The sequence below is a fragment of the Cydia fagiglandana genome, chromosome 1, assembly GCF_963556715.1.
Source record: "Cydia fagiglandana chromosome 1, ilCydFagi1.1, whole genome shotgun sequence".
Taxonomy (NCBI): domain Eukaryota; kingdom Metazoa; phylum Arthropoda; class Insecta; order Lepidoptera; family Tortricidae; genus Cydia; species Cydia fagiglandana.
In genome coordinates, this window is record NC_085932.1 from 10,250,118 (window position 1) to 10,276,654 (window position 26,537).

Sequence of the window (26,537 nt, forward strand, 5' to 3'; positions counted from 1 at the left end):
TTATATAATAAATTTATTGGAATTAGTTCAATAGTTACAAAAACCATACGTGCAATAATATAATAATAGGTATTAGATTTGTTCTATTGTATTATATCCCAGTAAACGTGTTAAAAGAAACCACGTCACTGTACGCGCCAAAAAATAGTTTAGTATAATATAGACGAAGTTTCATGCACCTACTCTTATTATCTACTTATTTATATTTATGCCAAGGCAATAGAATCACTAACAGTTAGCACAGCGTGCACTTGTAGTCTAAACCCCACATTATCTGTGAATTTGCCATGTGACTCAATATACGAAATAAATGTTATTTTTACTTCTCAATGGTTAAGATCTAACAAGCCCCCATCACCTAAGTGCAGGTTCTAAAAGCAAGTGAGTGAATTGACTAGACAGAGATAACTGAACAAACACTTAGCCATATGCAATGTCAAAAGAAATGTTTGCTATGAAACAATCATTAGCTAAATCAGGTCTATGAGAATATTGAGAAGATATACTTAGGAAAACCGAGTTACCTTATATTAGGTAACAAAGTTAAAATAGCATAAACTCATAAAAGAGGCGGATTAGTTTGTGATTTCATGCTTGCGTATTTTGATTTTGAACAATGACAAAATTTTTTTTTTGGTTCCTAACCTGGGGGTAATTACCCCCGTGGGGGTAAAACTGGTATTTTACGGGGGTAATAAGCTAACCTAATATAACAATACAACAAACGTACACGATTTATGTTTTATTACCATTGGGAGGAGGGGTAAAATCAGGTTCCCTAGTTAGTCATAGGGGTTACCGGACTTATGGACTGGATTACTGGGTGACTGGATTAGATGTTTACATGGCTCAAAAATTCACAGAATGTCTGGGATCTTATACATTCTCAGAATTCTTTAAGAATTGTAACCTTATATAGGTATAGGTACTCATGTAATTGAATTATTTAATCTCGACTCATAAGATAGTAAATTATACAATAAACAGCACTAATATTTCGCTAGAAATACTGCCGTAAGGTATTGTTTGGACGGTTGTTGCTTATCTGTAGCAATAGCCTTCGTTCTGATAGCACCATTCTGGCTGGATGGACTCTGCTTGGATTCCCATACGGACGAGGCGTTCTCTGTTGAAAAAAAAAAGTTGTTTACACTTTCTGATAAAATAAGAGCTCTCGTCTAGTGTACGGACACAGGGCCGCCTCACCTGTGTAATCATGCCCAATGTATGAGACCCATAGACTAGGAATCCTCTAGACCGAGTTTAGAGCAATTATTTCATGCAACCGATGATGCCAAAAATGCGGGGATGCGCGGGACGAGGTGAGCGAAGTTCCGTGCCGTGATTGGTCCGTTCAAAGATACGGACGTCACACAAAGACACTTTCGAATCGAACATGGAGTAAAATTACCTTATGTGTGGCAGAGGGGGTAGCGCGACTATGGTCAGTCTGGAGGATGTTTTGTCTGTGATGAGACCTCACCTTGTGTGCAGCATACGGTGTTCGGCGTCCAGCCACGTGGTGGGGGGCTCCGTCCAGAGCCGCTCGGCAAGCGCGGCGGCGCGCGGCCACAGGCGCTGGTCCAGCGTGGCCGTGTCCGACTGCTCGGACCACAGGGCCGCCTCACCTCCTGTGTATTCATACCCAGTGTCAGAAATAGACAAGTAACGTTTCGTTATAGCAGCGCTTAATCGGCAGAAAATGACACTTGTTTATTTAGTAGGTTCGAAATGGAAATTTGTTGTTTGTGAGAAAAGCGAATATAATGGCTGTCTAAGTAAATAAGGAGAATCCCCACTTTAAATATCACACTCAAAATAAATAATCAATATTACTTCTATTCTCATTACTGCCTAATAACACTATTTGGTGTATAATTTAGGCATAACTTGTCGTTAGTTATTTATTTACCTTGATTCAAAGTAGGTATATACAACTGCTAAACTAAAACAATCACTGGTTGTTATTGGAGTTATAAGTAGCATAAATAAAATAATAAACAGATGTAATTGAAAATAAAACTGTTTATTTAAGTCAATAATCCTATTTATTCACCTTATCATCAACAACTAATAAATATATAACACACAAAAACATACATAGGTACACACATATATGCATAAACAATAAACATATATACATAAAGCTAAGACCAGTGTACCCTTACCTAGAACTAGATCCTTGTTCTCGGAGGCCATGACTGCTATACTGTTATCGTAAACTTTCTGCCAGCCGATGTAGGGAGAGCACCAGTTGTTCCCTGAAGATAGAAAGAGTTAGTAGATGGCTCCAACCTTCTATTGGCAGTTCATAGATCTATTGCATTAGTGAACCTTATTATAATGACATAAAGTCTAACATTGGACTGTTAAAAATGTTGCTGTTTAAGATTTAATACTAACCTGCGCCAACCCAAGCACCAAAGCCGCAGTCTAAGTACAACGCATCGTAGTTGGACATAATGAGACGATACCCCTTCGAAAGTAACCCTTGGATTTGAGGGTCTACCGCTGTTGTCCACACCTAAAAGATAAAAGGAAGTTTATACCGTGTGAGAAAGAAGGAAGATGATGTCTCCTGCGATTGGTGGCAATTACAGTTGCATTATAGCTAATTGTGCTTGTCTCGTTGTCTATGGGTGGTATTCCATCTGTCCAATTTATTTGTCATATGTCGTTGCCTCTCTCCCTCTCTCATTAAAGCAAAATGAAATGTGAGACGCAATAAGGGTTACCAGATGAAAGGAATTTTCCTGACATGTCAGGAATTTTGGCCTTTTGTCAGGAATGGGGACGGAACTCGAAAATGTCAGGAATTTTTTGAATTGATTTTTTTTTATAAAGTACCTTATTATTTACTAAATTAATCCAAAACATTGTAAAAAAATAATAAATGAGATCCACCCAACTTATCAATAACTTCGTAATTATTAATTAACTAATCTGTACTCAAGCATACATACATAGATGTGTTATTGGACAAAAAAATTGGATAACTTGAATACCACCCTATGCAGCACATAGATAGTGTTACGATCTCGCGCCAACGCATTTACATAATATTAATACCTGTGATGCAACATTACAATGACCAAATTGCGTCAGCCAACGTTCAATGGCCTAATAATGATTCGGTAATTTAAATCACCGTATTTTTTTCCTAAGGCGAACAATCGAATATTGTTATAGCGGTCTATTTAGATGTACTTATTCTTAGGCTAATTTGAATACACGTGACTCACTTGGATGATGTAATCATTCGGGTTAAGATATTTGTCAACATAGCTGTAGTCTGTCAGCGTGCTGGTCCATAGGATCAGCGGCAGCTTCTTGCCAAATGCCTAAAACAAAAATTAGAAAATAATAACGAGTTTTTACCAACCAGAAACCGCGAAATCGCAAATTTCGGTTTATTTTCGTAATCAAGCTTTACCTAATATGCAAATCGGCATACCAATAAACAACACTTTCAGACATATCTACATACAATAGTCCCGAATAAATGTAATCAGTTTGAGGAAACCGGCTTTATGAAGAGGATCCAGCGGTGCTGGATCATGAACTGCTGTATTTATACTTACACATTTATCAATAGTATATGTTTCAGAATAGATGTAAATCCAGTCAATTATTACTGTATACTGTTTCTCTAGTGCTTTCTTCTGGAAATAGCCTTATACAGCTGACGATAGCACACAGAAGAAGTAGCCTTATGAATTTCTAGATCCCTTACACTTTTAGCGATAGAATATTCCACAATAAATATAAATAGGGTACCGTGTACGCCTTCTCTTGTGCTTTATTCTGGAAGTAGTCCCACAGCTCGAGGAAGCCGGCCTTGTCCAGGTTCCAGCGGTGCTGGACCATGAACTGCTGGATTTCTTCGGAAACATTCCAGCAGCGCTCGCTGACCTCGTCTCCGCCCATATGGAACATGTCCGGCTGGAATATCTCTGGAGATGAAAAGTTGTTTGTCAATTTAATAAAAATACTATTAGTATGGTGACTACTTTAAAAAAACTCGTACATATCTTGTTCTGTCAAACAAAAGAAAAATGTGGTAACTATGTATGGGATGCATAAGAGTTAATGCGTTTTAACTTTGAGTAACAGTGCGAGATATGAGATTTTTTCAAAGTAGTGACGATATATATAAGTAGGTACCTATAATATAATCATAATCAACCCTAATATCGTTTATTGCGGCATGGTAAAAAGTTGTTATATAAAAAAATACAAAGTATATAAGTCTATAGCCTAATAAATCTATAGCCAAATATGATTTTATCGAAACACAAATCAAACAAAGCAAACAATCAGAAGATGTATAGAACGAATATAATTATTATCAAACAAAATCCACGATAATGCCTTTCTACCTTATAGTCTTAATTAAGTCAGCGTAATATGAGCGGACCGTAACTGAAACGGGTTAATTGAGAATGATTATGTTAAAAGTTGAACGAATGCAGAATTACAGCGTCTCGCAAAATTATGGAAAATAAAGTAAACAGCTTAGGTATGCGTTCTTTTTATCACTTTCCTACTGTTTTCGCTCGCGTCGCTACAGCAAAAAGTGGCACTGTGTTCATTTGAAAAGAGCATTTTATACAGCATCTAACGTTAGTTTACAATTAATCAGCAAGGCCCAGAATTACGTCCGTCCATGATTAATTGATTAAATCGAAAATATAATCAGTCACTTGTAATGTCATAGCATTATAGATACCTTATAACGACTTGTTAATCATCAACCAGTTTCATTTTGTTATCGCGATGGGGCAATTAGATAATATTTTACCTGCCATATCCGTGTAAATGTCTTCTAGCACCTCGTACAACTCATCCCTCGTGGGGTTCAGCTGACCACACGGGGGCTCAACGCAGAACGAGGCCCAAGGTTCCGCCTGTCGACAAAACCATGAAAAAAATGGAAAATCTTAAATCCATCAATAAAACAAGTATTTTTCTAAAGGGGGAGAATTTTCTTTTTTGCATTTTCCATATTTAATAAAAATAAATATAACACATTTAGTGACCCAGATAGGGTTACCGCTGTTCACGACTATTGGAATACGCAAAATTCCAAATCGTTAGCTTTAAAAGTAGTTCTCGAGATATTTAGGAATGTGACGAACAGACGGACGGATATGCAGAGTCGCTCCATAAGGGTTCCTTTTGTACCTTTTTGGTACGGAACTCTAAAAATTTCAACATGCGCATACGAAATTAGACTGTATCTTAAAGAAGTTAGGGTCTTGTTTACCTTGAAGCAGACGGTGAGGTTGGTGTCCTGCCAGCCCTCCCCGACGTGCGCGGGCGCATCGAACTCGGGCAGCACGCGCACACCGCGCACGCGCCCGTACTCCACCACCTCGCGCATCGCCGCTGGGGTGTACACCTACAAGTACATAACGGGGTTTTATGAAACGGTTGATTTTGATGAACAGTCCACTTTCAATATAGGTCCTACATAATGTCACACGCCAATCGTTTACCTATAAGTACAAATGTCATTATTTATTTATATTTACATTAGAGATAGCGTTGAATAATAACTATAATGTGGCAACATTATTGCATTACCCTGATTATTACAGGGGTGGTTGGGAAAATAACATTATACTACTGGCAACACGGTAGGTAGTGGGGACACGGGGCCAGTTGGACAGGCTCGAGTTCGTTCACTTGGGTCGAGGCGGTCAAAGAGGACGCACCGGGAAGGATTGGTCGGATCGGAGTAAATGCAAACAGTGCCTTCATTCTTGTGTTATTAAGAGTAGAGTAACCATACTAGAAGAATCATCATACATATAAGGTAAACGTACTGGTGCTCGACGCGGTCCCGCGGTCAGTACCTACATGTCATCCTGAAACTTAAGTCATTGTCAATAGAGGTGACAGCAAGGTGTCATCTACTAGGCATTAGCATGTCGAGCACTCGTGCACTATAGTACGTTTACATTATGGGATTGACAAAAATAAAAGGAATAAGAGAAACTGAGAGAAGCCATGAAGGATGCAGGAAAAAAAGGGAGTAAAGTGAGAATAATACCCCGATAAAAAACTTAATACCTTTTCGATAAATATTTAATGGCATTTACGTAGTAAGTACACTTGCGAGCAAAAAGACGGAATCACTTCACATGTTTGACTTCTCCGAAAAAAATTTCAATTAGTATTTGGTAGTTATTCCGATTTGTATTTTTGTTTCTCCTTACAACGATATTTGGGTACCAATGCCACTAAAAGAGCTCCCCTTACGAGCGAACGTGTATGAGGAATGTTATGAAAGTGAAGGAAGCGAAAGAGGTATGTCAGGATCGTAGCAAGTGGAAATCCGTGGTCTCTGCCTACCCCTCCGGGAAATAGGCGTGATTATTTGTATGTATGTACAAAATTCCTTACCTTAGAAGGAGAATAGGCGCCATATTTGGAAAGCGTCGGTCTCCTCTTAGACTCGAAGGGGAAGCTCTGGCTGTCCGTGATGTGCCAGTGGAAAGTGTTCAACTTCACCGCCGCCATTGCATCTATTGGGAAAATAAACTTAAATAAATAAGATTGTATAAAGGATGACTCAGATTAGATCCGGCCGTGTCCGGGCCGGAGTTTCCGGTGCTTACTTTTCTATGATATGATAGGCGATCACGTGATGCTTTCCATAGAAAACGATGCGCCGGAAGCTCCGGCCCGGACACGGCCCGGTCTAACGTAAGTCATCCTTTTTCACTAACAATATCATACAAAAATACACTTTTTAACTCTTTATGCAAGAGTCGACGTCATCATGCCTCACTTTGCAACGAATCTGTCCTCCAAACGCGTACTTTTTACGTGACTTGCTTTTTTGAAATATTTGATTGTAAATACAAAAATCTAAAGTAAAAGTAAATAAATAAATTACCTATAGTTCTCTTAATAGAGTCCACGGTATAGTAGTTCCTTGCTGTATCGAGAAGCAAGCCTCGGTATGGGTAGACCGGATTGTCCACAATGCTAACATCACGAACAATCTGAAATGAAAACATTTACTTACAGAAATCTATAATTAAACAAAAATATCTTCTAGCGGAGATACACCTACTTACAGCCATTGATAGACACCATATAGACACCTAGAGCCATTAAATTCTAATTCCTCCTCTACTTTAAATTTACTTCGTACATAATTCATTCATAAAGTGGCCGTGCACTTTTGCAACAGGGTGGACATAGAATTATTTTTGAAAAAAAACGAGCATAATTACAGTGGAACCTGGATAATTGCAATCTCAAGGGACCGGCCAGTTTTTGTCAATTAACCAGGTTTTTCATTTAAGCAGGTCGTGCCAATTAACGAGGTTCAAAAAATCGTTGTGTCAATTATAGAGGTTTTCATTAATAGAGGTTGCGTTCTGACAGATTTCTTTTATGGAGGTGCAAATAAACATTTAAAGTAGATTTTACACGCTTACGTTTTGTGTTTCTGGTCTATATATTGCTTCTGTCTATACTTGCACTTTTACACTACATTAATTACCACTTTCTTTTCTTATCATTTGGGTTTAAAAAAATCCCTTGAATTGTAGAAGAAAGTGTTATTAGAATGTAAAAAACATATTTTGTTTTTTATTGATCAAAACTATTTCACCTACTACAGGCTGTTTATAGATACCCAATAAATAAATTGAATTCTGGATGGAGTTATAAATAAAATGATCATTGCTATTAAAATATTGTTTATGCTGTCTACAACTACATTATTTCAATTACAGAGGTAAGAAGTAACACTCGTTTCAATAATAGAGGTAAAAACAAGAGCAAAAATAACGGATTTTTTTAGCACAGTGTCAATTATAGAGGTCTTAAGTTGCGATGTGGTCAATTACAGAGGCAAAATTACGAAAACCCCAAAAATCTAGATTGCAATTATAGAGGTTCCAAAATTTCAATTATAGAGGCCTTTTGGTCTCTAGGGACCGGGACCGGACTTTTGGTTGCAATTATTGAGGTTTTCCATTTATCCAGGTGCCAATTAACCAGGTTTCACTGTATTTAACCTCTCGCGTCCCACGGTTCTATTATTAGTACAAATTACCTCCAATGAAATTCGAATCATTATGAAAAGGAACAGAGTCCCTTTTGTTTTGTTTCGTTCGATTTTAAGGCGAAGCAAAGATTATATTGAATTTGATATAATATTAAATTTCCTCTTACTTAGTGTATGTCATTTGATTTTATATAAAAATCTGAATGCCTCTCCAGAGTCGATAATGTTTTAAATTTATCAGGCGATATAACTTGCGATAAGCTGTAAAATTAAATTGAAATATCAAAATGACTTTGCAATGTCGTTGTAGCAAATAAAATACAAATGTGGATTTTAATACAAACTACCTAAAGTTAAATCGCTAATCATTTTGACTCTTACATATCATCGCATCTAGACGTAATATTTGACGTACCTTGAAGTTCGAATCGGGCCGTACGTAAGTACCTACCTACATGGTTTGTGATAAGTGTGAAGGGTGTGTACTTATGTTACTATATCAGATAAATAATATAAAAGTATCATACCGGTACCGTACGTATCTATCTGCCGACAAAAAAATGTGTTCCATATAGATTTATGCTTAGGCATAAATAGGTAAGATAAGATAACTTACCAAGAGATGATCTCTGATATCATCGTAAAGAATGAGCTGAGAGAGTGTTTCTAGGCCATGGCGGACTCCGAAGAACGACCCTCCAGTTATAAAGGCTTCCACTTTATCGTTGTTCCCGGATATTTTAAGTGTGTAGTTTTCACGCATGTCCAAGGAAAAATCTATAAACAAATCGTTAAATAACGAATATGTTTAACAACATTTTAAAATAGGTATATGTGTTAAATGATGTCATTGACGTCTGCATAATATGTTTGTTTAACCGTGTCGGTTATACTTACATAAATTAAATGTGATTAAGCATAAAATTTCAGTGAGATACAACCAATTCATCGTGCAACATCATAAATAATTGCAACGTATACGAGGTACCTACAATATGTATAAAGCGACAGAAATCTTGCTTCCGATTTGATACCTATATACTTTTTATAAATAATAACTAGATAGGTATTCATTTTGACGATGTAGTAAACATTAAGTATTCTCGGTTTTTATTAAACCACATAAAGTTCCAAAAACATTAAGACCGATATTATATGTCGTTAAATTTATGAACTTTATAAAAAGAACGTACATTTAAATTTTATCACTTATTTTATATGCAAAATTCAAAATAACGCTTTGAACAGCTCATGTTGTTGACTGCTTATTTGAGTTCAACATCCCCAATGCGACTTGAGAACCGGTCGACCGTTTACATTTTGAGATTGCTCAGTGATAGGTATTCTAATCCGAATCATTTGAACAAGAGATCATTGATCCTTAAGCGAAATACAAGTTTCCTTCATGGAAACAACAGTCGTTCGATATTCATCTGTGATAAACAGTGATAAATAGTGAGTTAACTATATCAGTTACCAACTGTGGTCCATGGCTTATCGGATAACCCACTATCCAACATCTCATATTAATGCTTTCCCGGTTAGAGCCAAATCCCAAAAAACAAAGAAGGTACCTAGTTTTAGTACTTTGTCCTAAGAATCGGCACACGCGCTGTAAGAAAGCGACTGCTAATACTGCTATTTGACAAGAGCGCCAACTGAAACTTCTTGGTATGTTCGGTTTTTTTTAACACTCTTCCTACGTACATATTATCTTAATATTTTTCACTTCCGGGCGCGGGCCAGGGCACCCGACTCTTCAGTTTTCCATGAAAGCACTACCTCACCGATCATGCACTGTCACATAAAAGGGTCAAACAGAAAACTGTGTTACGTCTTTCCTGTAAACATACACAAGAGTTAAGGGCTATAAAAAAAGGGTGCGTATCGATGGCTATAAACATTTTTATTATAATATCAGTTGCAATAACGCTTATTTAGTATAATTATTAAATAGTATAACAACACTTAATATATTTTCATATGATATAAATTATAATTTTATATAAAGATTAATTGATCTAATAACATTTAGCATAACATTCTTCAAGTATAATGCATATTTTCTAAACTGAATTTATGATATAAAGTTATTTCATCTAAAGTAGAATTGATATATAAATCCGCATTTACTATTACACACTACAAAAAACGATACTCTTTCTACGTATAACGAACTGCTATTTATAACTAGGTAGGTAAGGTTAAGAACTGCGACCCCTACACAAAACCAACCGCTACCAGAATACTAGGTTAGGTTAAGAACTGCGACCCCTACACAAAACGAACCGCTACCAGAAAAGTAGGTTAGGTTAGGTTAGAATTGCGTCCATTACACAAAACAAACCGCTACCAGAATACTAGGTTAGGTTAGGTTAAGAACTGCGACCCCTACACTAAACGAACCGCTACCAGAAAAGTAGGTTAGGTTAGGTTAGAATTGCGTCCATTACACAAAACAAACCACTACCTAATCTGCGTTAAACATTTACATATGTCGCCATAAAAATACCTTTACTATAATATTATACCGAATAATACTTATATAATAATACTTGTATAATAAATGAGCATTATATCACATGATCGTTATAATAAATGAGTGTTATATCAAAAGATAATTATACAAAATGATATGAAACATTTTAATAATATACCAAATGTATATTATACAAAATGAGTTATTATATTTTCTGAAATTATATTAAATGTTGTTATATCTACAGAAAATATATTAATTATTTTTATATCGATCATTACACACCCATAAAAAAACTAGTGTGTTCGCGCGAACTGTACATTTTTCTCTCCTGTGGGCAATAGTTAACAGCTTGTGGGCATGTAAGTAATGATTTTATAGTAGTTCTCTAAATAAAAGGAGGACCTTTTCAAATGGATAAAGGTTAAATGTGACGTTCCACGGCAAAAGGTACCTTATGGCGGCTGGCGCTTACGTCGCATAGCGCCGCAATATTGGAGCGGTGTTAATAATAGCATAAGTGCCGACCGCTATAATTAAGGTACCTTTAACCCTGGAACGTCACAAATAAGAAAATTAATCTTTATAGCCCTTAACTCTTGTGTATGTCTACAGGAAAGACGTGTGTTACGTCTTTTCTGTTTGACCCAAAAAGAAGTGTCGGAAACCACTCCCGGGCACAAACCGTTCTAATACCGTGAGCTGCGTGAGTCATCCTTAAGGATGACACTGTTAACAGTTCTAATTTCGGACCACCGGCTTAGCTAAGTCGATGTTAGTAGAAAGTGTCTTAGGAACTAGCACCAGCGCACCACCCTATGTTAGTTGAAAGCTTAATCTGAGGGTTATTAACCTCATTTCTCGCCAATCCTATCTTTGGAATAGTATTTCTACCGAACCGAAATCGTCGTAGGGTGGCTGCTATAGTAATAATTGGCCACTACATATCGTAATTGGCCACTCTTAAGAATAATACTTCTACTGACTTGTTTCTTTCTTAGCAACTACTTAGGGATCAGAATATTTATCGGGTTAGTAAACTGTAATATAAAGTACATGAATAATATAAACTATACGAACCGCTGTTATCGGGATCCTGGTTGATAAGATGTACAACTAACACCTTGCCTTTGGTTTTCGGTATCGCATCTTTGGGTATGGCTAGAGCCACAATACTGAGAAATCTCTGTAAAAAGATATTTACACTACTATATTAGTTACCTAATTAATTTCCACAAGTAAGCCAATCAAAATAAAATTTTCGAAGAATTAATTCCCAGCAAGCTAAAAATCGTATAATAGTTTCCAACAGCAACAGCATTGGGTTCATCGAACTGCTAATATTTACACTATTAATTAATGACTTAACAATCATCAATTAATCATTAAATAATACTTTGGTGCAATTATGAACGTGTGGACGTCATTATAGTCGTACTCGTACCTACGACACCTACGTAAATACTTAAAAACCATAAAAACTTAAGAAAATCGAAATTTCCTTATCGCTCTTGCATATTCGAGCGATAGAGAGATAGGTATGTACATAGATAACGAAATCTTGATTTTTGATGTTCGCGGAAGGCTCACAAAAAAATATATGTGTTAGAAGCGGGGCGAGGAATTAACTTGATCTTTTCCACCTAGTTTCATTAATCTCAGTTAATTATGATCGGTAAATAGGTACCTGAAAAGCTGCCTGCATCTGTTTGTCAGTACCACCATGCCGTTCGATCTTCATCTCGATACTGTTCAGGTTGATCTTGGAGAGGAAGTTACCGAGGTCCGTTTCGCCGGTAGGCCTTGGCCAGAGGAGACCTGAAAATAGTGCTATTCTAAACTCTATTGGTGGTTTAGTCTAGACACTGACCTATTTTTTAGCTAAACTGAGAAGTTTATTGGAAATTCGATCATATATGTAGGAACTTGTTATCAAACGTTGTTACAACTGTACTAATAATTAGTACTCAATACTCGTATTATGACGAGTTTCGCCAGTTGCAAGAAAATAACCTATGATATTTTTCAGGTCAGTACAAATTCCAGTACGGGTATGGTGGCCGTTCTTGTTTATATGACAGCGTGATAAAACGGTGTCTGTCACTTTCTATTCCGTGGTGTTATAAAGTGACAGTTATTTTATCACGTGGATAAAATCATCCATAATCATCAGCATTGCCAGTAGGTGACATAGTTAAAGGGCTCCTCTACACGATGGGCCAACGCTGGCCACTCCAAGGGACGCATTTATGCGTTAGAGGGAGCAAGTGATACCTATTGCTATCTCATTCTACCGCATGGCTGCGTTCCTTGGAGTGTCCGGCGCTGGCTCATCGTGTAGAGGAGCCAAAAAAGGATAGGTTACCATGTTCGTTGCAGAACATCTTGCAGGCCTCCAAGCTCAGGGCGGGTTCCTTGTTCTTGGGGTCATGGCGTGTCTTGAGACACTTGCCGTTGTCGCACGCCCATTTGTAGTCGTCAGCCGCGACGCTGCGAACACGCTAATGTCAAAGGTGCAAAATAGCGCGGTTGTATCATCAATACAACCCACTGGTTTTTAGGGCTCCGTACTCAAAGGGTAAAAATAGCCCTCCCTATTCCCTATAGCAGCGGTCGGCAACCTTTTAGCAGCCAAGGGCTACATAGTAGTTAACGGAGGTGACGCGGGCCGTACTTTGTTAATATTTATGACTTTATCAGACATTATCGTTTGTCACCATTACATACAAAATAGCCAAGGAGGCCCTCGGGCCGCAAGTGACAGGTTCACGGGCAGCATGCGGCCCGCGGGCCGCAGGTTGCCGACCGCTGCCCTATAGGATGACTCACGTTAAACCGGGCCGTGTCCAGGCCGAAGCTTTCGGGACATCGTTTTCTATGGAAAGCATCACGCCTGTCATGTCATAGAAAAGATAAGAGCCGGAAGCTCCGGCCCGGACACGGACACGGACACGGAGTCATCCTTTTTACTAAGACGTACGTACTCCACTGTCCGTCTGTCAGTCCTTCTGTCCGTCCGTCTGTCTGTCAGCCACCATGTATCTCATGAACCGTGATAGCTATAGACAGTTAAATTTTCACAGATTATGTATTTCTGTTGCCGCTAATAACAACAAATACCTACTTAAAAGTACGGGACCCTCGGTGGGCGAGTCCGACTCGCACTTGACCGGAATTCATTTTAAATCTGCTACCTAACCGGCTACCTATATTGCTGCTGCTATATCTACATTATATTGTTAGATAAACATTACACAAGTCAATGGATGAGGTGAGTGAAGCTATCGTGGACACAGTCTTTTTATTGCATAACATGCCAAATGATCTGCCGGGACGGTAGAATTTTATAAAAGCGACGGGTTGTCTAGGATCTACAACCGGCATTATACGTGGATATTTCTGACATAGCCTTTGGGGGCGCCATAGTGAGGGTGACGCATGGCTATTTCAATATTAGTGTCTGCCAGCGCCTTTGTCCTCGTAGATTCGTTACGCTACGTCTTACGTAGGCGAACAACGCGCGAACGCGGCGCGGCGCCTGACATTCGCGTGCAAATCGCGCCGCACCGCGTTCGCAACGAGATCGCTTACGTAGGACACTTCTATGGGCATCAAAGGATTGATTTCGCCGCGCCGCGCCGCGCCGCGTTCGCGCGTTGTTCGCCTACGTAAGACGTAGCGTTAGACTGAGCCCTACACCCTCCCGGTCATCCCTCTTAGTACCCCCAAACCCCATCTAAGTTCCAACCCCCATTGCACCCTTTTAGGGAATGAATACTGGAATAAAATGTATCATATTTCATCGAATTCCATTTTTGCGTGATAAACGAACAAATAAATATCCAAATATACATACAAACTCACATAATAGTTACTCACTTAGGCCGCACTACGATTGTTTGTCGTGCGATAATTTTGTCGCTGAAATCCAAGCGAGTTGCCGATCTAATTAAAATGTATTAATTAATAGCGGTGCAGTGTTGATTATAATCCTATTGTGTTTGAACAACTAATACCTAATCGCGTAGGTACACGTCGATATACATAAGTATGTCCAATGGACATTGTCCATAGTCATAAAGTCAACATCATTCGGCGATTCAAGACGTCATCGGAAGATCGTTCGATCAATTAAGGATTATCTGATCAGCCGTTTCGAATTAAGAGGCTAATTATGAAGACAAATGGGTGCTGATTATGCCTTAAAGTGACATTCCATTTCCAACTGCAGCTGCAATACTGTTCATTTTACTATGGAAACGCGTCGCTGTCACTGTCAATTTCCATAGTAAAATGAGCAGTATTGCAGCTGCAGTTGGAAATGGAATGTCACTCTTAGGGTAACCTCAATAACAACGGAGATGTTTCATCATCATCATAAATTTAAGTTCACTTTCTCCTTAATTCACTTTGTATGCACTTCTTGGCTCGCCTGTCTTTCTCCTTCCTAAGACTATCCCTTTCGACTACTTCATTAAGTTGTTACTACATATAGGTACTTTTTGCCCTTCTTCCCCAGAGGATACTTAAGCAACCGAATTTACTAACATTATAAATAAGAGAGACATGTTTAGATGTTTTGGATGTTTATTACTCAAAGACGCAAAAACATGATAAAACCCGTAGGAAGCAAAAAGTTAAAAAATGGCACACAGACAATTTATATTGATATAAGATTTTCATCCTAAGAATTAATGTTCTATGAAATTGGGGTTGAAAGTTAGGAGTGCTAAAGGGGAGGCAGTTTAACGACATCACGCAAGCAGGGCCTATATTTAGTAAGGTTAACTAAGGTTATATGTATAACTTACTTTAGTAGGTACGTAATATTTGTTTGTAGGGATTTTTTTACCTACTAATCAAGTAAAGTAATAGTACATTACTACAGAGGCCGGGACGAAAGGGGTTGCCGGCCGAAGACATATAGACGGATAGGTCTGAGCGCGGGCAACCCCATTTCCCGCCGAGGTATGTATAGTGCTTTTCTCAAACATGCAATGAAATAAATAAAATAAAAAATCCACGAAACCCAAGTTTTATTTATAGAAAAGACTAAAAGTAAACTACACCCAAAAATCCCAAAATATAACCAACACGTACCTATATCATTATCACGCGTATGTTTTACACGAGTCGTGTATTTTTACTACCCGTATATTTTCATGTATCTTTGATTTTTTGGCCTTGTGTCCGTCTGACTGTCGTTTTCGTCACATAAGTTTACATAGCCTTTCATGTTGATATCATGTTTCACATACATCGTTGCTTTATGCATGGAGTAAATAAGTATAATTTCCACAGTGTTGACGAATTTGTAGTTACATTCATTTAAAATATGCCACAAAACTGTTTCTAATAAACTGTAAGCCATTTTTCTTAGTTTCTCAAATAATAAAATTGTCATAAGCAACCATATACATACTTCGTCTTTGACTTGGCGGCAGAGGCAGCAAGTTATTTAAAATCAATTCTGCTTACGCTGCCAATCCCAACACCTACGATTACAATTAATTTCATTATTTCGTCGGAACTCATATTAAAGTAAAAAAATCATCAACGCACCATAAATCCAATAAAACAGAATGAAAATTTTTCAACTTTACCTCCATAACAATTTAAAAAAAAAATAACTACGCGTGTTTGAGTAGACCTTTTTACCGCTAACGTTTAGATGAAATATTTTAAATGTTTTTATTTGTGTAGTTAAATTTATAATTTAAAATTATAAAATTTGGTTAATAATGTATTATTTATTAAGTTCATGTTGATTTTATACAAATAAAACTGCAAATTATAGCAAACATTGTTTTTGTTTTTTTTTTTATAGGCGTAGGTAGTGGCAGTGTCATTACGAACCATAAAGCCAATACTGCCTCTAGTTTTTTTTTTAATGGATGAATGCCACGATGCTGTGTCACAAATATCTGTGAAATGAAAATTAAAAAAGAGGACTTTGCCGGCCTAGGCCTGCAAGATTTGTATGAAATTCCATTAAATACCTTTTGTCCTAGCCGCACCTGAAACGTCATACTTCGCAGCCTATTATAAGGAACATAACATCAATATTTCATTGCATGTTAGAGAAAATATATAAATAGTTGTTTAAATATATAAATATATTATTTACGTAGGTAGTATAAGTATTCATGCTTATTAGTTAGTCATAAGGTAGTTAGTAGTTAGTTATAAGTTATATGCATTTAGAAACTTACCAAATTATAACAAGCGCTATTTGAACAGCGCAAAGTATTAATAACCTATCTAGCCACATCGTATCTGAAACAAAGAAAACCAACGTTAGTTTTAGGAAGCGCCTACAGTCCGTTTTTTTTTAGCATTAAAAAGAACTTCGCAGAAGTAAGCTTGTGGTTCCAAATCCGGCATTTTTTAGCGGTAATAAGTTGAAGTAAATTATATGTATTGACCATAATTCAATAAATATTAACAATTAAAGAGCCTGATAAAAACTGCACGCCTGCTTCTGTGTGGACTATGGTATAGGTAAATAACTATAAAGGACTATGCATAAACAAATAGCGGAAAAAAACAAACTGCCAACGCAATGAAACGACTGAACCGACCGAAAACATATCGAACCACCCCTAGAAAATCTGCTTTCAAATTAAAAAAAAAACCGCATCCAAATAAGCTCAGAGTTACAGAGACCATACAGACACACGGTCAAAATTATAATTATATATACCACTCCTGTTTTTGCGTCGGGGGTCAAAACAATAAATATAGGATACTCGCATTGGTATTTCTAAATGTGTATCCTCCTAAGGCCCAAGATCCTACCTATAGTACTTCTTCAGTTCGATGAAATTTAAACCATATTCAATTGGAACAGAGTTGTATTTCTTTTGTTTCGGTAAATTTTCAAACAAATATAATTCAACCCTATTCCCTGCACTATAGGTTCAAATTTAATTGGCAAATTCAGGGTTTCGCATTTGTATGGCTGGGCCTTAGGAGGGTATAGTAACAGCACCAGTCATGGGACATTTAAGAGGAAATTTGGAGTATTTGTGATATTTCCCTAATACATGTAAATGGTCTACCGCTTAGCGTGTTAAAAGATATATGTCCTATCCGTCTTTCATGTTTCAGGCGTGTTGTATCAAAGATACTGCAATGAGTTTCCAAACTATGCTTTTTTGCTCCCGTCATGGACACCAAAGCTCCAGTAATGGGCCCCCCTATAATGGGCATTGCTCTATCAGTATAAAATATTGAAATAGGTCATCAGATCAGGTCCATGTTATCATAATATTGCATTATCATCCGATTTGCATACTTAATTACGAATACAAAATTTCAGCTCAATCGGAAATCGGAAAGTGGCTCAAATTCAGCTACCAAGATTAAGATAAGATAAAAAAAAGATAAAAAATAGTTTATTCAAGTAGGCATATTACAATGCGCTTATGAACGTCAAATAAATTTACCGGCTCCAACCGTACACCTCTGCCCCGAGAAGATTTAAATCCCCCCTCAATTGGAGGAGGGTATCCCAATATGGGACCGGCAACAAACTCGGCGGGACACATCTTTTCAAAACATTATTACATCTTATAATTAACATGCATTACGAGTAATTAATACAATTTAAATTACTATAGAATTCATGCAATTATACTCAGTGAGTGAGGATTTGACCCACACTAACTAACGGGGCAAGTTAAATTAAAGTTTGGAAAAACGATATTAATTTATCGGAAGTCCGAGCATACGTCCTGGTTGGCATATGTATTTCGTAACTACATTTTACTTCTGTATTGTTTAAACATGAAATTATGGCATGGCAAGCATCATTATGTAAATTGTCCCATCATAGGAGGTATGCAGTTTTACAGCTCCTATAATGGGATTGGGCCAAATACCACAATTTTTTTACATCTGTTGAGTCACAACATAGTGTGTTGTATACCTTATCTCATGGTAAATGCAATTAACAAAACACATTCTAGTTTTCATCAAGTATTAATTAATTGAAATAAATTAACTCTCCTCTTTTAGCGAAGTTGTTAAGAATTCGTAGTGGTTTTTTTTTTTCAGTGACACGACAACTTTTGGGTTGGCGCCAATTTCTTAAAAAACAACCAAATTTAATAAAAATTCAAACTGAAACAGCTCTAGGACTCTTATTTATGATAATATACAGCCAGTGTTTATAAACTACTTTTAGACACTTATTTTAGAGGATTTGTGGTTTTTTGTCCCATTACTGGTTCCACGTCCATTATAGGGTCCACTACTATAGAAAGTTATATATATGTATTTGCCTACTTAGGCTACCGATGTATTACTAATATGCTAAATAACTACTTATTTTCCGACAGAAGCAGAAAAAACCTACATTGAGTAGCGGCTCTTCGAAATTAGCTGTTCGACGTCCTTAAATAAATAAATATCAAAAATCAAACAATTGATTAGGTTTTTTGGGGGATCTATTGATGTAATTAATGAGTAATAATCTGTGTATTTCATAAAGACCCGCCGCTTCCATAACTATTAGGTATGCTGCGGAGTTTCTAATGCTAAAAACTATACAGTGTCAATTGGTAGAGTGCATTTATTCACGTGAATGTTATGAACGTAGGTACTATAACACGCGTATTCTAAACAATTTTCAAAGATTATTACCAATTTAATGGCTGGTTTTACGATAATTTGGCAAGCATAGCATAGCTACTCGTACATACATATAGGTACTACATTAAGCAACATTTTAGGCTCAGTAAATCTAAGGTGGGCACGCCACATTCGTAAAAAATCAATAGTCCCATGCAAATGGGGTATCCAGGTCGCTACTCGCACAAACCCACTACGGCAGTTGCTTTAACCCATTTACCCACGCTATACTCTGGTTACAGTTTAAAAGTTCCTTTTGATCTTTGCGCTTTCCTGATTGGATCCTAAAGGAATCCGATCTGTCAATACTTAACTCAATACAATACTCCCGTTCATTTTCACTTTCTAAGTGTGTTTGACCTGCAATTAGTTTTTAAAATTATGGGCGTTTTTACTAAATCGAGTGGTGGCTTTTTGAATTTTATTTTTCTTGGGAATGATGACTATTGAATTAATAATTGAATATTTTATGATGCGCGGAAAAAAATCGTGATATACACAATAAAGATTAGTTATTTATTCAACTGGCGGCGTCGTCAATCCCATTTAGTCTTCTGACGATATACATAAAAAATGTCAGTTCAATTACATGACTACTTGACTAGCACTAGCACTAGGTTATGGCCGAATAGAAATGACCCTGTTGCGTGTACGTGACACTGCGACACGCGTGACGCAACCCTATCACTCCTATCAAATCAAAATAATTATACTTCCACAAACTAATTTGACAATGATTCAATTCTGTGTCCCTAGTGAAAAAAGGTATAAGTCTCGGGCAGCGCGATTGTAAATGGGTATAAGTTCCAAGTAACACCTATGCCCTTTTACTCCTAAGCTGCGTGAGACTTGTACCCTTTTTCACTAGGGCCACAGAATTATACTGCACATAGTGCAGGAGAGACCTTTTCAGTAAAAAATTCAGTAAATACTTCCCATTCTACTAGGACCGCAAAATTTTATTTCAAAAGTACCTAAGGGACAAAGGCTTAACCGGGACAATAATATACCCTATCATTAATTAGGTCGTCAACATACAAACATAGAAGAAGCTATCAGTAACGGATGTTCTATCTAATAGATATACCTACTTATAAGTTTATTGCAAACGCGGCGATCACATCAGCCTTTGTAGTGGTTAATGTTTCATTGTTTAAGTATAGGTATGATAATACTATTACTTATTCTGTGGTATAGGTCTACCATTTTACTGAGGCGGTTGGTAGAAGTTAGTAGTAGTAAGATCACTATTGTCACTATATGCATAGTATGGTCAGCTACGAAGCTGGTTTGTATTATGTTGAGCAAGTAAAAATGGAATTAATAAGTAAGCATGTAAACTAGTTTTACATAGTCCCAAAACTCGGCTAAACTTCTACTAAGAGCTAAATCACCAAAACCTAAGGCAGCGATTTTGATTAGCCTAAACTGAGCGTGTGTTATTTATACGTCGTAATTTCCTAAAAGTTTGATGTTTAAAATAACACTTGCACAGCCTGGGCTATCAAAATCGATGCTTAACTTTGTCTAACTCACCTACCTACCATATATGTAATTATGTAGCTACCTACCTACCTGAATTTGGGATATGGATTTATAGTTCCTATTTTCAAATCGAAGTAGGTACCTAACCGACATTTCATACATCTGATATTTTTTTCTATATTCACTTCTAAGTTCTAGGTTTGAATTGATCTTAAAGGGGTATCTTGATATCCTTGAAGCATGATGCACTACTTATAAGAAAATAATATAATATTATTTCAGATTGTATCACATCTTCAATCATTGAACATTTTGTAAACACGAATGTCACTAGCAGAAGCAATAAAATAATGATCTGCTATTACCAATTGTAGATTATTTTATTTTATTAAATCTGTGAATATTTATGTTCTTAAAATTTAGATAGCAATTGTTTATTTTACCTTGTTAATCCACTATGCTTGCAAAACTGTATTTAAAAACCGAATACTAAAACAAAGTGCGCGCCCGCTCAGCAGCGCGGATCGAACTAAATGCGATTTTCCCGCCTCTACGGCTGTTTGGGTGTGCGGACATTCCTATTAGCGAGCGAATCGACCGTTTTTTCGTAGGTGAACCAATGTTACTATGGCCACGAGATGAGAGCCACCACTTAACTGCTGTTTCAACACTTTCAACTTAGCACATAAACTCACCCGCTCGGTATGCGGTTAGAATAACGCCCCTAACCAGTCTGTTTCGCAAACAAAATTAGTCACTACTGCCCAAGCTTTAGAACCATGTTATTAAAATTTTAAACTCGTCTAGAAAAAGCGTGTAGATCGTTATAGTTCGTTTTTTTAGCATTAGAAAGAACTCCACAGAAGCAAGCGTGCAGTTTTTATCAGGCTCTCTAATTGTTAATAATTATTGAATTCATTAGATAATTCATGCATGGTTAATACATATAATTTACTTCAAATTATTACCGCTAAAAGTGCCGGATTAGGAACCACAAGCTTACTTCTGCGAAGTTCTTTCTAATGCTAAAAAAACGGACTGTAGATTTTCTTGTATGAAATTAGTAATTATATATTGAGTTTTAAATCAACTTGACTTTCAATAAATGAAAGACCCTAAAAACGTGACCCTATTACTAGACTCCACTGTCCGTCTGTCTGTCACCAGGCTGTATCTCATGAACCGTTATAGTTGCCGCTATAACAAGAAATACCTACTAAAAAGTACGGAACCTTCGGTAGGCGACCCCAGCACGCACACGACCGGTTTTTTAGGGTTCCGTACCCAAAGGGTAAAACGGGACCCTATTACTAAGACTTCGCTGTCCGTCCGTCCGTCTGTCACCAGGCTGTATCTCACGAACCGTGATAGCTAGACAGTTGAAATTTTCACAGATGATGTATTTCTGTTGCCGCTATAACAACAAATACTAAAAAACAGAATAAAATAAAGATTTAAATGGGGCTCCCATACAACAAACGTGATTTTTGACCAAAGTTAAGCACCGTCGGGAGTGGTCAGTACTTGGATGGGTGACCGTTTGTTTTTGCTTTTTTTTGTTTTTTTTTTGCAATCTGGTACGGAACCCTTCGTGCGCGAGTCCGACTCGCACTTGCCCGGTTTTTTTATTTTTATTTAAAGTTGATATTCAAACCATCACAACAAGTCTCAAAATTGTTGCGGATAAGCGCTCGATGAACTGATTTACATACCTACCTGTTCAAACAAAGGTGGCGCAAGGTTAATAAGAGAAATAACTAATATTCACTTTTCCATAAGTTTTATAGTATTTTTAAAACTATAAATTTAATATACCTCTGGCGGCTACCTCGCACAACGTATCAGTATTGCGATACAGCGGGGAAATGCCGCCAGCATCCTTGGTACAATGCCTGGGCCTATTTTAGATTTAAGCTAGTTATTAATTTCGTTTAGTTGTATGTACCACTGTATATATATTTTGTATGTAAATAAATGATTTAAAAAAAAGACCTATACCATGTGATGTTAGTTCCTCTGTCATTACCATGCACTTCGCATATTACGTACGTGCTGAAGTGCCTTTTTTCCTGGCAGACATCTACAACAGTCGAAGAAAAGCAGAAGGACTTTAGGCGAACATTTTAAAATATTGATCCTACTTATCTCCTTACATAGTTATCAAATTTAAGCCAATTGTAGTTTAATAACCTTGCATAAGCAGGTTGTTGAAAATAGAATAGAAGGAAACGTAAAACCATGCATCCATATATAGTCCAAAAAGGTCCCAAGTCCCGATTACACACATGTATATACTTATTATTTGAATGTCGTACCTACCAAAGAATATAATACTCACTAGGTACCTACGCCTACCTAGTACAGTTAGGTATAGTCGGACTATAGTTAGGTGGGTTTACGTAATACAAAATTATTTTATTAACTACCGATACGAATAAGTACTTAATGCACTTATCTACGAATGAATTCGCATAAAATGAAAGCCTAAACAACTTTAAGAATATACTGGGTCAAGCAGGATCTTGTCAGTAGAAAAAGGCGGCAAATTTGAAAAATGTAGGCGCGAAAGGATATCGTCCCATAGAAAATTTGAATTTCGCGCCTTTTTCTACTGACATGATTTGCTTGACCGTCTATAGTTAATATCTGGGTATTTCATAACTCACGTAGGTGAAGCTTGTCTCGCTCAACTGCCGACATACCTACCGGTAATCGGCAGCCAATGTAAATGCAAACTTTTTGCAACTTTTTTATGGAACTCACACATTGCTAAAAAGTTGAGCTATATGTTGAAATTACAAGCGGTATGAGAAAAAGTTGTTGAATCTAGAACAACTTTTTCTCATACCGCGCTACAATCAACAGCAACCGCTGCTGTACACTGCTAGATGCTAGTATCTACATGTACAACTATAGTCTGTCAAGCCATTTCCTTCAGTAGAAAAAAGCTGCAAAAAAATATAGGCGCGAAGGGTAATTGTCCCAAAGAAAATTAGAATTTCGCGCCTTTTTCTACTGACACAGTTGTTTGACCGGCTATATAACAAAAATTTAACCCTTTATTTTATAGGTTGTCAAACAAGTTTGTCAGTAGAAAAAGGCGCGAAATTCAAACTTCCTGTGGGACGATAACCTTAGGAGCCTACGTTTTTATAAATTTGCCGCTTTTTTCTACTGTCGGAAATGGCTTCACATGCTATATTTATGCGTGGTGGTAAGTGCGGGACTTTTAGCCGCTCAAACAACTTTATCAGTAGAAAAAGACGCGATAGTTCAAATCTTCTATGGGATGACAATCCTTCGCGTCTACATTTTTTCATTTTGCCGCTTTTTTCTACTGACGGAAATGGCTAGACAGACTATATTTTCTCTGTCCTACTCTGCTAAAAAATAGAAGTAAATTCCAGCTGTTACCAGTGTCAACTGGCAACAACTTAGTGGTAGCATTTGGGAATAACCGAATGGGGGTCCTAGACGGAATATTCAGATTGAATGTAAAGACGTTGCCTTTACTAGCGTTAGAAAAAGACAGAAATTCTATGCCTTCTATGGCTACTACTACAGTGCACATTATAGTTTGTCAAAGGACTGTCTCATTTCATAGACAGAATCATACTAACTTTGTCTTACACTAGTACCCAAAAGAAAAGGATGAGTATAGTTTTTTTGTTCTTATTTACTGACAAATTTTGGTTTGACCAACTATAGTCATTATTCTGAGGTGCACATACTTCACAGGGACCCTTTGCCAAACTATAAATTTGTACAGTCATATTTTTGCTATTTTAATAAGACAATGGACAATATTTTTACTTCAACACGCAAATACCTTAAAATCCGAGCTTAAAATTGACCTAAAACCTTATTGATTGAAATTATTGAAAAACACGGTTGTTACATTAATTATTTAAACTTGCAACACAGCACATAATGTCAAACTAACGTCATTACTACCTACTAACCAAAATTGTATTGTAAACTTGTCAAAAGGTCAATACATATAAGAGTTACATGAACATAAAGATTTAGTATTGTTTAACTAAAATAATAATTAGTAAACTAGATGCTTACTTGTTATAGAGTTTCGTAGTAAATCTTCAAAAATATGGACCCAGCTCTGCTTCGAGAACGGGAGGCTTTCAAGAAAAAGGCACTTGCGACACCCAGGTACGCGGACGCGACATACTTGGGAACTGAGTGGGCAGCCCGCCAGCCGGCTAGTCGCTTACTTTCTCTCCCTCGCACGCGCGGGCCCGCTTCGCTTATATTGATGAGATCTCAGGGCCAATTTTCGACAGGAACTGTAACGGAATTACTAGTATGAGTTTGTTTATTTCATGCTAATTGATGTTATAGTTATGTTATGATGCCTTACTTATTTAATAGTAGAGATATAATAGTTATGATTATATCATACATTGTTCTGAAATAGGAAATTAAGTAAATTTATTTTGGTTAGTACTTAAACATGCAATGAAGTGTTTTATTTGAGCTTTATTTAGTTTCTTAGTCTATAACTATTATTGTTATTCTTTTAGTGTTGAAAAGAAGAGAAGAGATGATTCGTCACACGCCAAAGATGATAGCAAGAAGAAATCAAAACCATCATCAAGCTCGGTCAGCTCTGCGCCGAAGCTTGATGCCTCCAAGTATGTTTTAAGTTTTTTAAACAATGCCTTATTTAATTAATATAACCCATTCTTGCAGGCTTTCCAATTATATTAAATCCTTAATTAACTTGTGTTTCATTAATTTTCAGCTATAAAACCATGTCAGGCAGCTCATCATACAGATTTGGTGTGCTGGCCCGCATTGTGCGTCACATGAGAGCTAGACACCAGGAGGGTGACGACCATCCCCTGACACTAGATGAAGTACTTGATGAGACGAACCAGTTGGATGTTGGTAATAAAGTTAAACAAGTACGTTGTTTAAAATTATCATATATTTCTTGTAAACTCTGGTCCTTGTAAAAAATACAATATTTTAGGCTTTAAGGAACAAATTAAATAATTATCTTTAATTATTTGTAGTGGTTACAAACAGAGGCACTTCAAAATAATCCAAAAATAGAATGCACTCCAGATGGTAAATACAATTTCAAACCAGTATACAAGATAAAGGATAAGAAATCCCTACTCAGGTATGTTTAGCATGCTTTAGTTAGATTAAGTTAAAGTAAAAAAAGGTAAAGTTTTAACCAAGTGTTAATATTAATTGATTTATTTTCAGATTATTAAAACAACAAGATCTAAAAGGTTTGGGGGGGATTTTGCTGGAAGATGTTCAAGAATCTCTGCCACATTGTGATAGAGCACTCAAAAACTTGGCTCAGGAAATCCTGTATATTACCAGACCTACTGACAAGAAGAAGATTCTATTTTATAATGATAAGACTGCAACATTAGATGTAAGAACAAAATTTATAAATATAACTTAATTATTATATTCAAATATCCTATCATCCTATCTAATGCTTAATTTTATCACCGAAATTGTATCTCTAACTACATTTCTTAATTTTCAGTTCAAGTCTTGTTAATATTGATAAATCCAAAATTTTCAGGTTGATGAAGAGTTTGTAAAACTTTGGCGCGCTACTGCTGTTGATGCCATGGATGATGCCAAAATCGAAGAATACCTGGAGAAACAAGGCATAAAGTCAATGCAAGATCATGGGCCAAGGAAACCGCTTGCTCCAAAACGTAAAAAGGCATCACAAAAGAAAAGGCAATTCAAAAAACCAAGGGACAATGAGCATTTGGCAGATGTTTTGGAAACTTATGAGGATAACACTTTAACCCAAAAAGGTGTATCAATAAAATAATAAATATAAATGATAATAAAAGTGTTCTAATTTGTTGCCACACTATAATATACATTCTGGGGCGGTATTTAAAGGGACTCAGG

At 36.8% G+C, this 26,537-nt stretch overlaps 2 protein-coding genes and 1 long non-coding RNA gene across 4 annotated transcripts in view; 1 reads left to right on the forward strand and 2 right to left on the reverse strand.

Moving 5' to 3' along the window:
• LOC134663845 (chitooligosaccharidolytic beta-N-acetylglucosaminidase) lies at positions 1 to 24,756 on the reverse strand. Of its 2 annotated transcripts, none has more exons than XM_063520364.1 (16): positions 24,699 to 24,756; positions 16,721 to 16,784; positions 12,874 to 12,998; positions 12,196 to 12,326; positions 11,589 to 11,694; positions 8,646 to 8,806; positions 6,905 to 7,013; positions 6,409 to 6,530; positions 5,267 to 5,401; positions 4,802 to 4,907; positions 3,778 to 3,953; positions 3,243 to 3,341; positions 2,404 to 2,524; positions 2,169 to 2,261; positions 1,484 to 1,631; positions 1 to 1,126 (listed from the first exon to the last, which is right to left on the reverse strand). In XM_063520364.1, exons 2-16 carry the CDS (start codon positions 16,777 to 16,779, stop codon positions 1,042 to 1,044), a joined length of 1,776 nt encoding a protein of 591 aa, XP_063376434.1. In that variant the 5' UTR covers positions 16,780 to 16,784; positions 24,699 to 24,756; the 3' UTR covers positions 1 to 1,041. The 2 variants fall into 2 exon arrangements, with proteins under 2 accessions (XP_063376434.1, XP_063376443.1); XM_063520373.1 differs by lacking the exon at positions 24,699 to 24,756 and adding an exon at positions 21,071 to 21,160.
• The window catches only part of LOC134664014 (uncharacterized), a 66,502-nt gene continuing 39,965 nt past the window's right edge, over positions 1 to 26,537 (reverse strand). Inside the window, exon 2 of the long non-coding RNA XR_010098192.1 lies at positions 1 to 640. This is a non-coding gene — a long non-coding RNA (uncharacterized LOC134664014). The remainder of the gene's footprint in view (positions 641 to 26,537) is intronic.
• Positions 24,660 to 26,475, forward strand: LOC134663929 (transcription initiation factor IIE subunit beta). Its single transcript, XM_063520475.1, has 6 exons — positions 24,660 to 24,794; positions 25,166 to 25,276; positions 25,387 to 25,549; positions 25,661 to 25,770; positions 25,860 to 26,037; positions 26,194 to 26,475. The coding sequence occupies exons 1-6, from the start codon at positions 24,733 to 24,735 to the stop codon at positions 26,452 to 26,454; spliced, it is 885 nt and encodes a 294-aa protein (XP_063376545.1). The 5' UTR covers positions 24,660 to 24,732; the 3' UTR covers positions 26,455 to 26,475.

Bases quoted from the DNA above. Each gene is read 5' to 3' on its own strand.
- LOC134663929 (XM_063520475.1), top strand. From the start codon at position 24,733: ATGGACCCAGCTCTGCTTCGAGAACGGGAGGCTTTCAAGAAAAAGGCA. The intron at 25,550-25,660 runs GTACGTTGTTTA...AATTATTTGTAG, and splicing joins TTGGTAATAAAGTTAAACAA to TGGTTACAAACAGAGGCACT. The intron at 25,771-25,859 runs GTATGTTTAGCA...ATTTATTTTCAG, and splicing joins GATAAGAAATCCCTACTCAG to ATTATTAAAACAACAAGATC.
- LOC134663845 (XM_063520364.1), bottom strand. From the start codon at position 16,779: ATGTGGCTAGATAGGTTATTAATACTTTGCGCTGTTCAAATAGCGCTT. The intron at 11,695-12,195 runs GTACCTATTTAC...ATCTTTTTACAG, and splicing joins AGATGCAGGCAGCTTTTCAG to AGATTTCTCAGTATTGTGGC. The intron at 8,807-11,588 runs GTTCGTATAGTT...ATTTGTTTATAG, and splicing joins CCAGGATCCCGATAACAGCG to ATTTTTCCTTGGACATGCGT.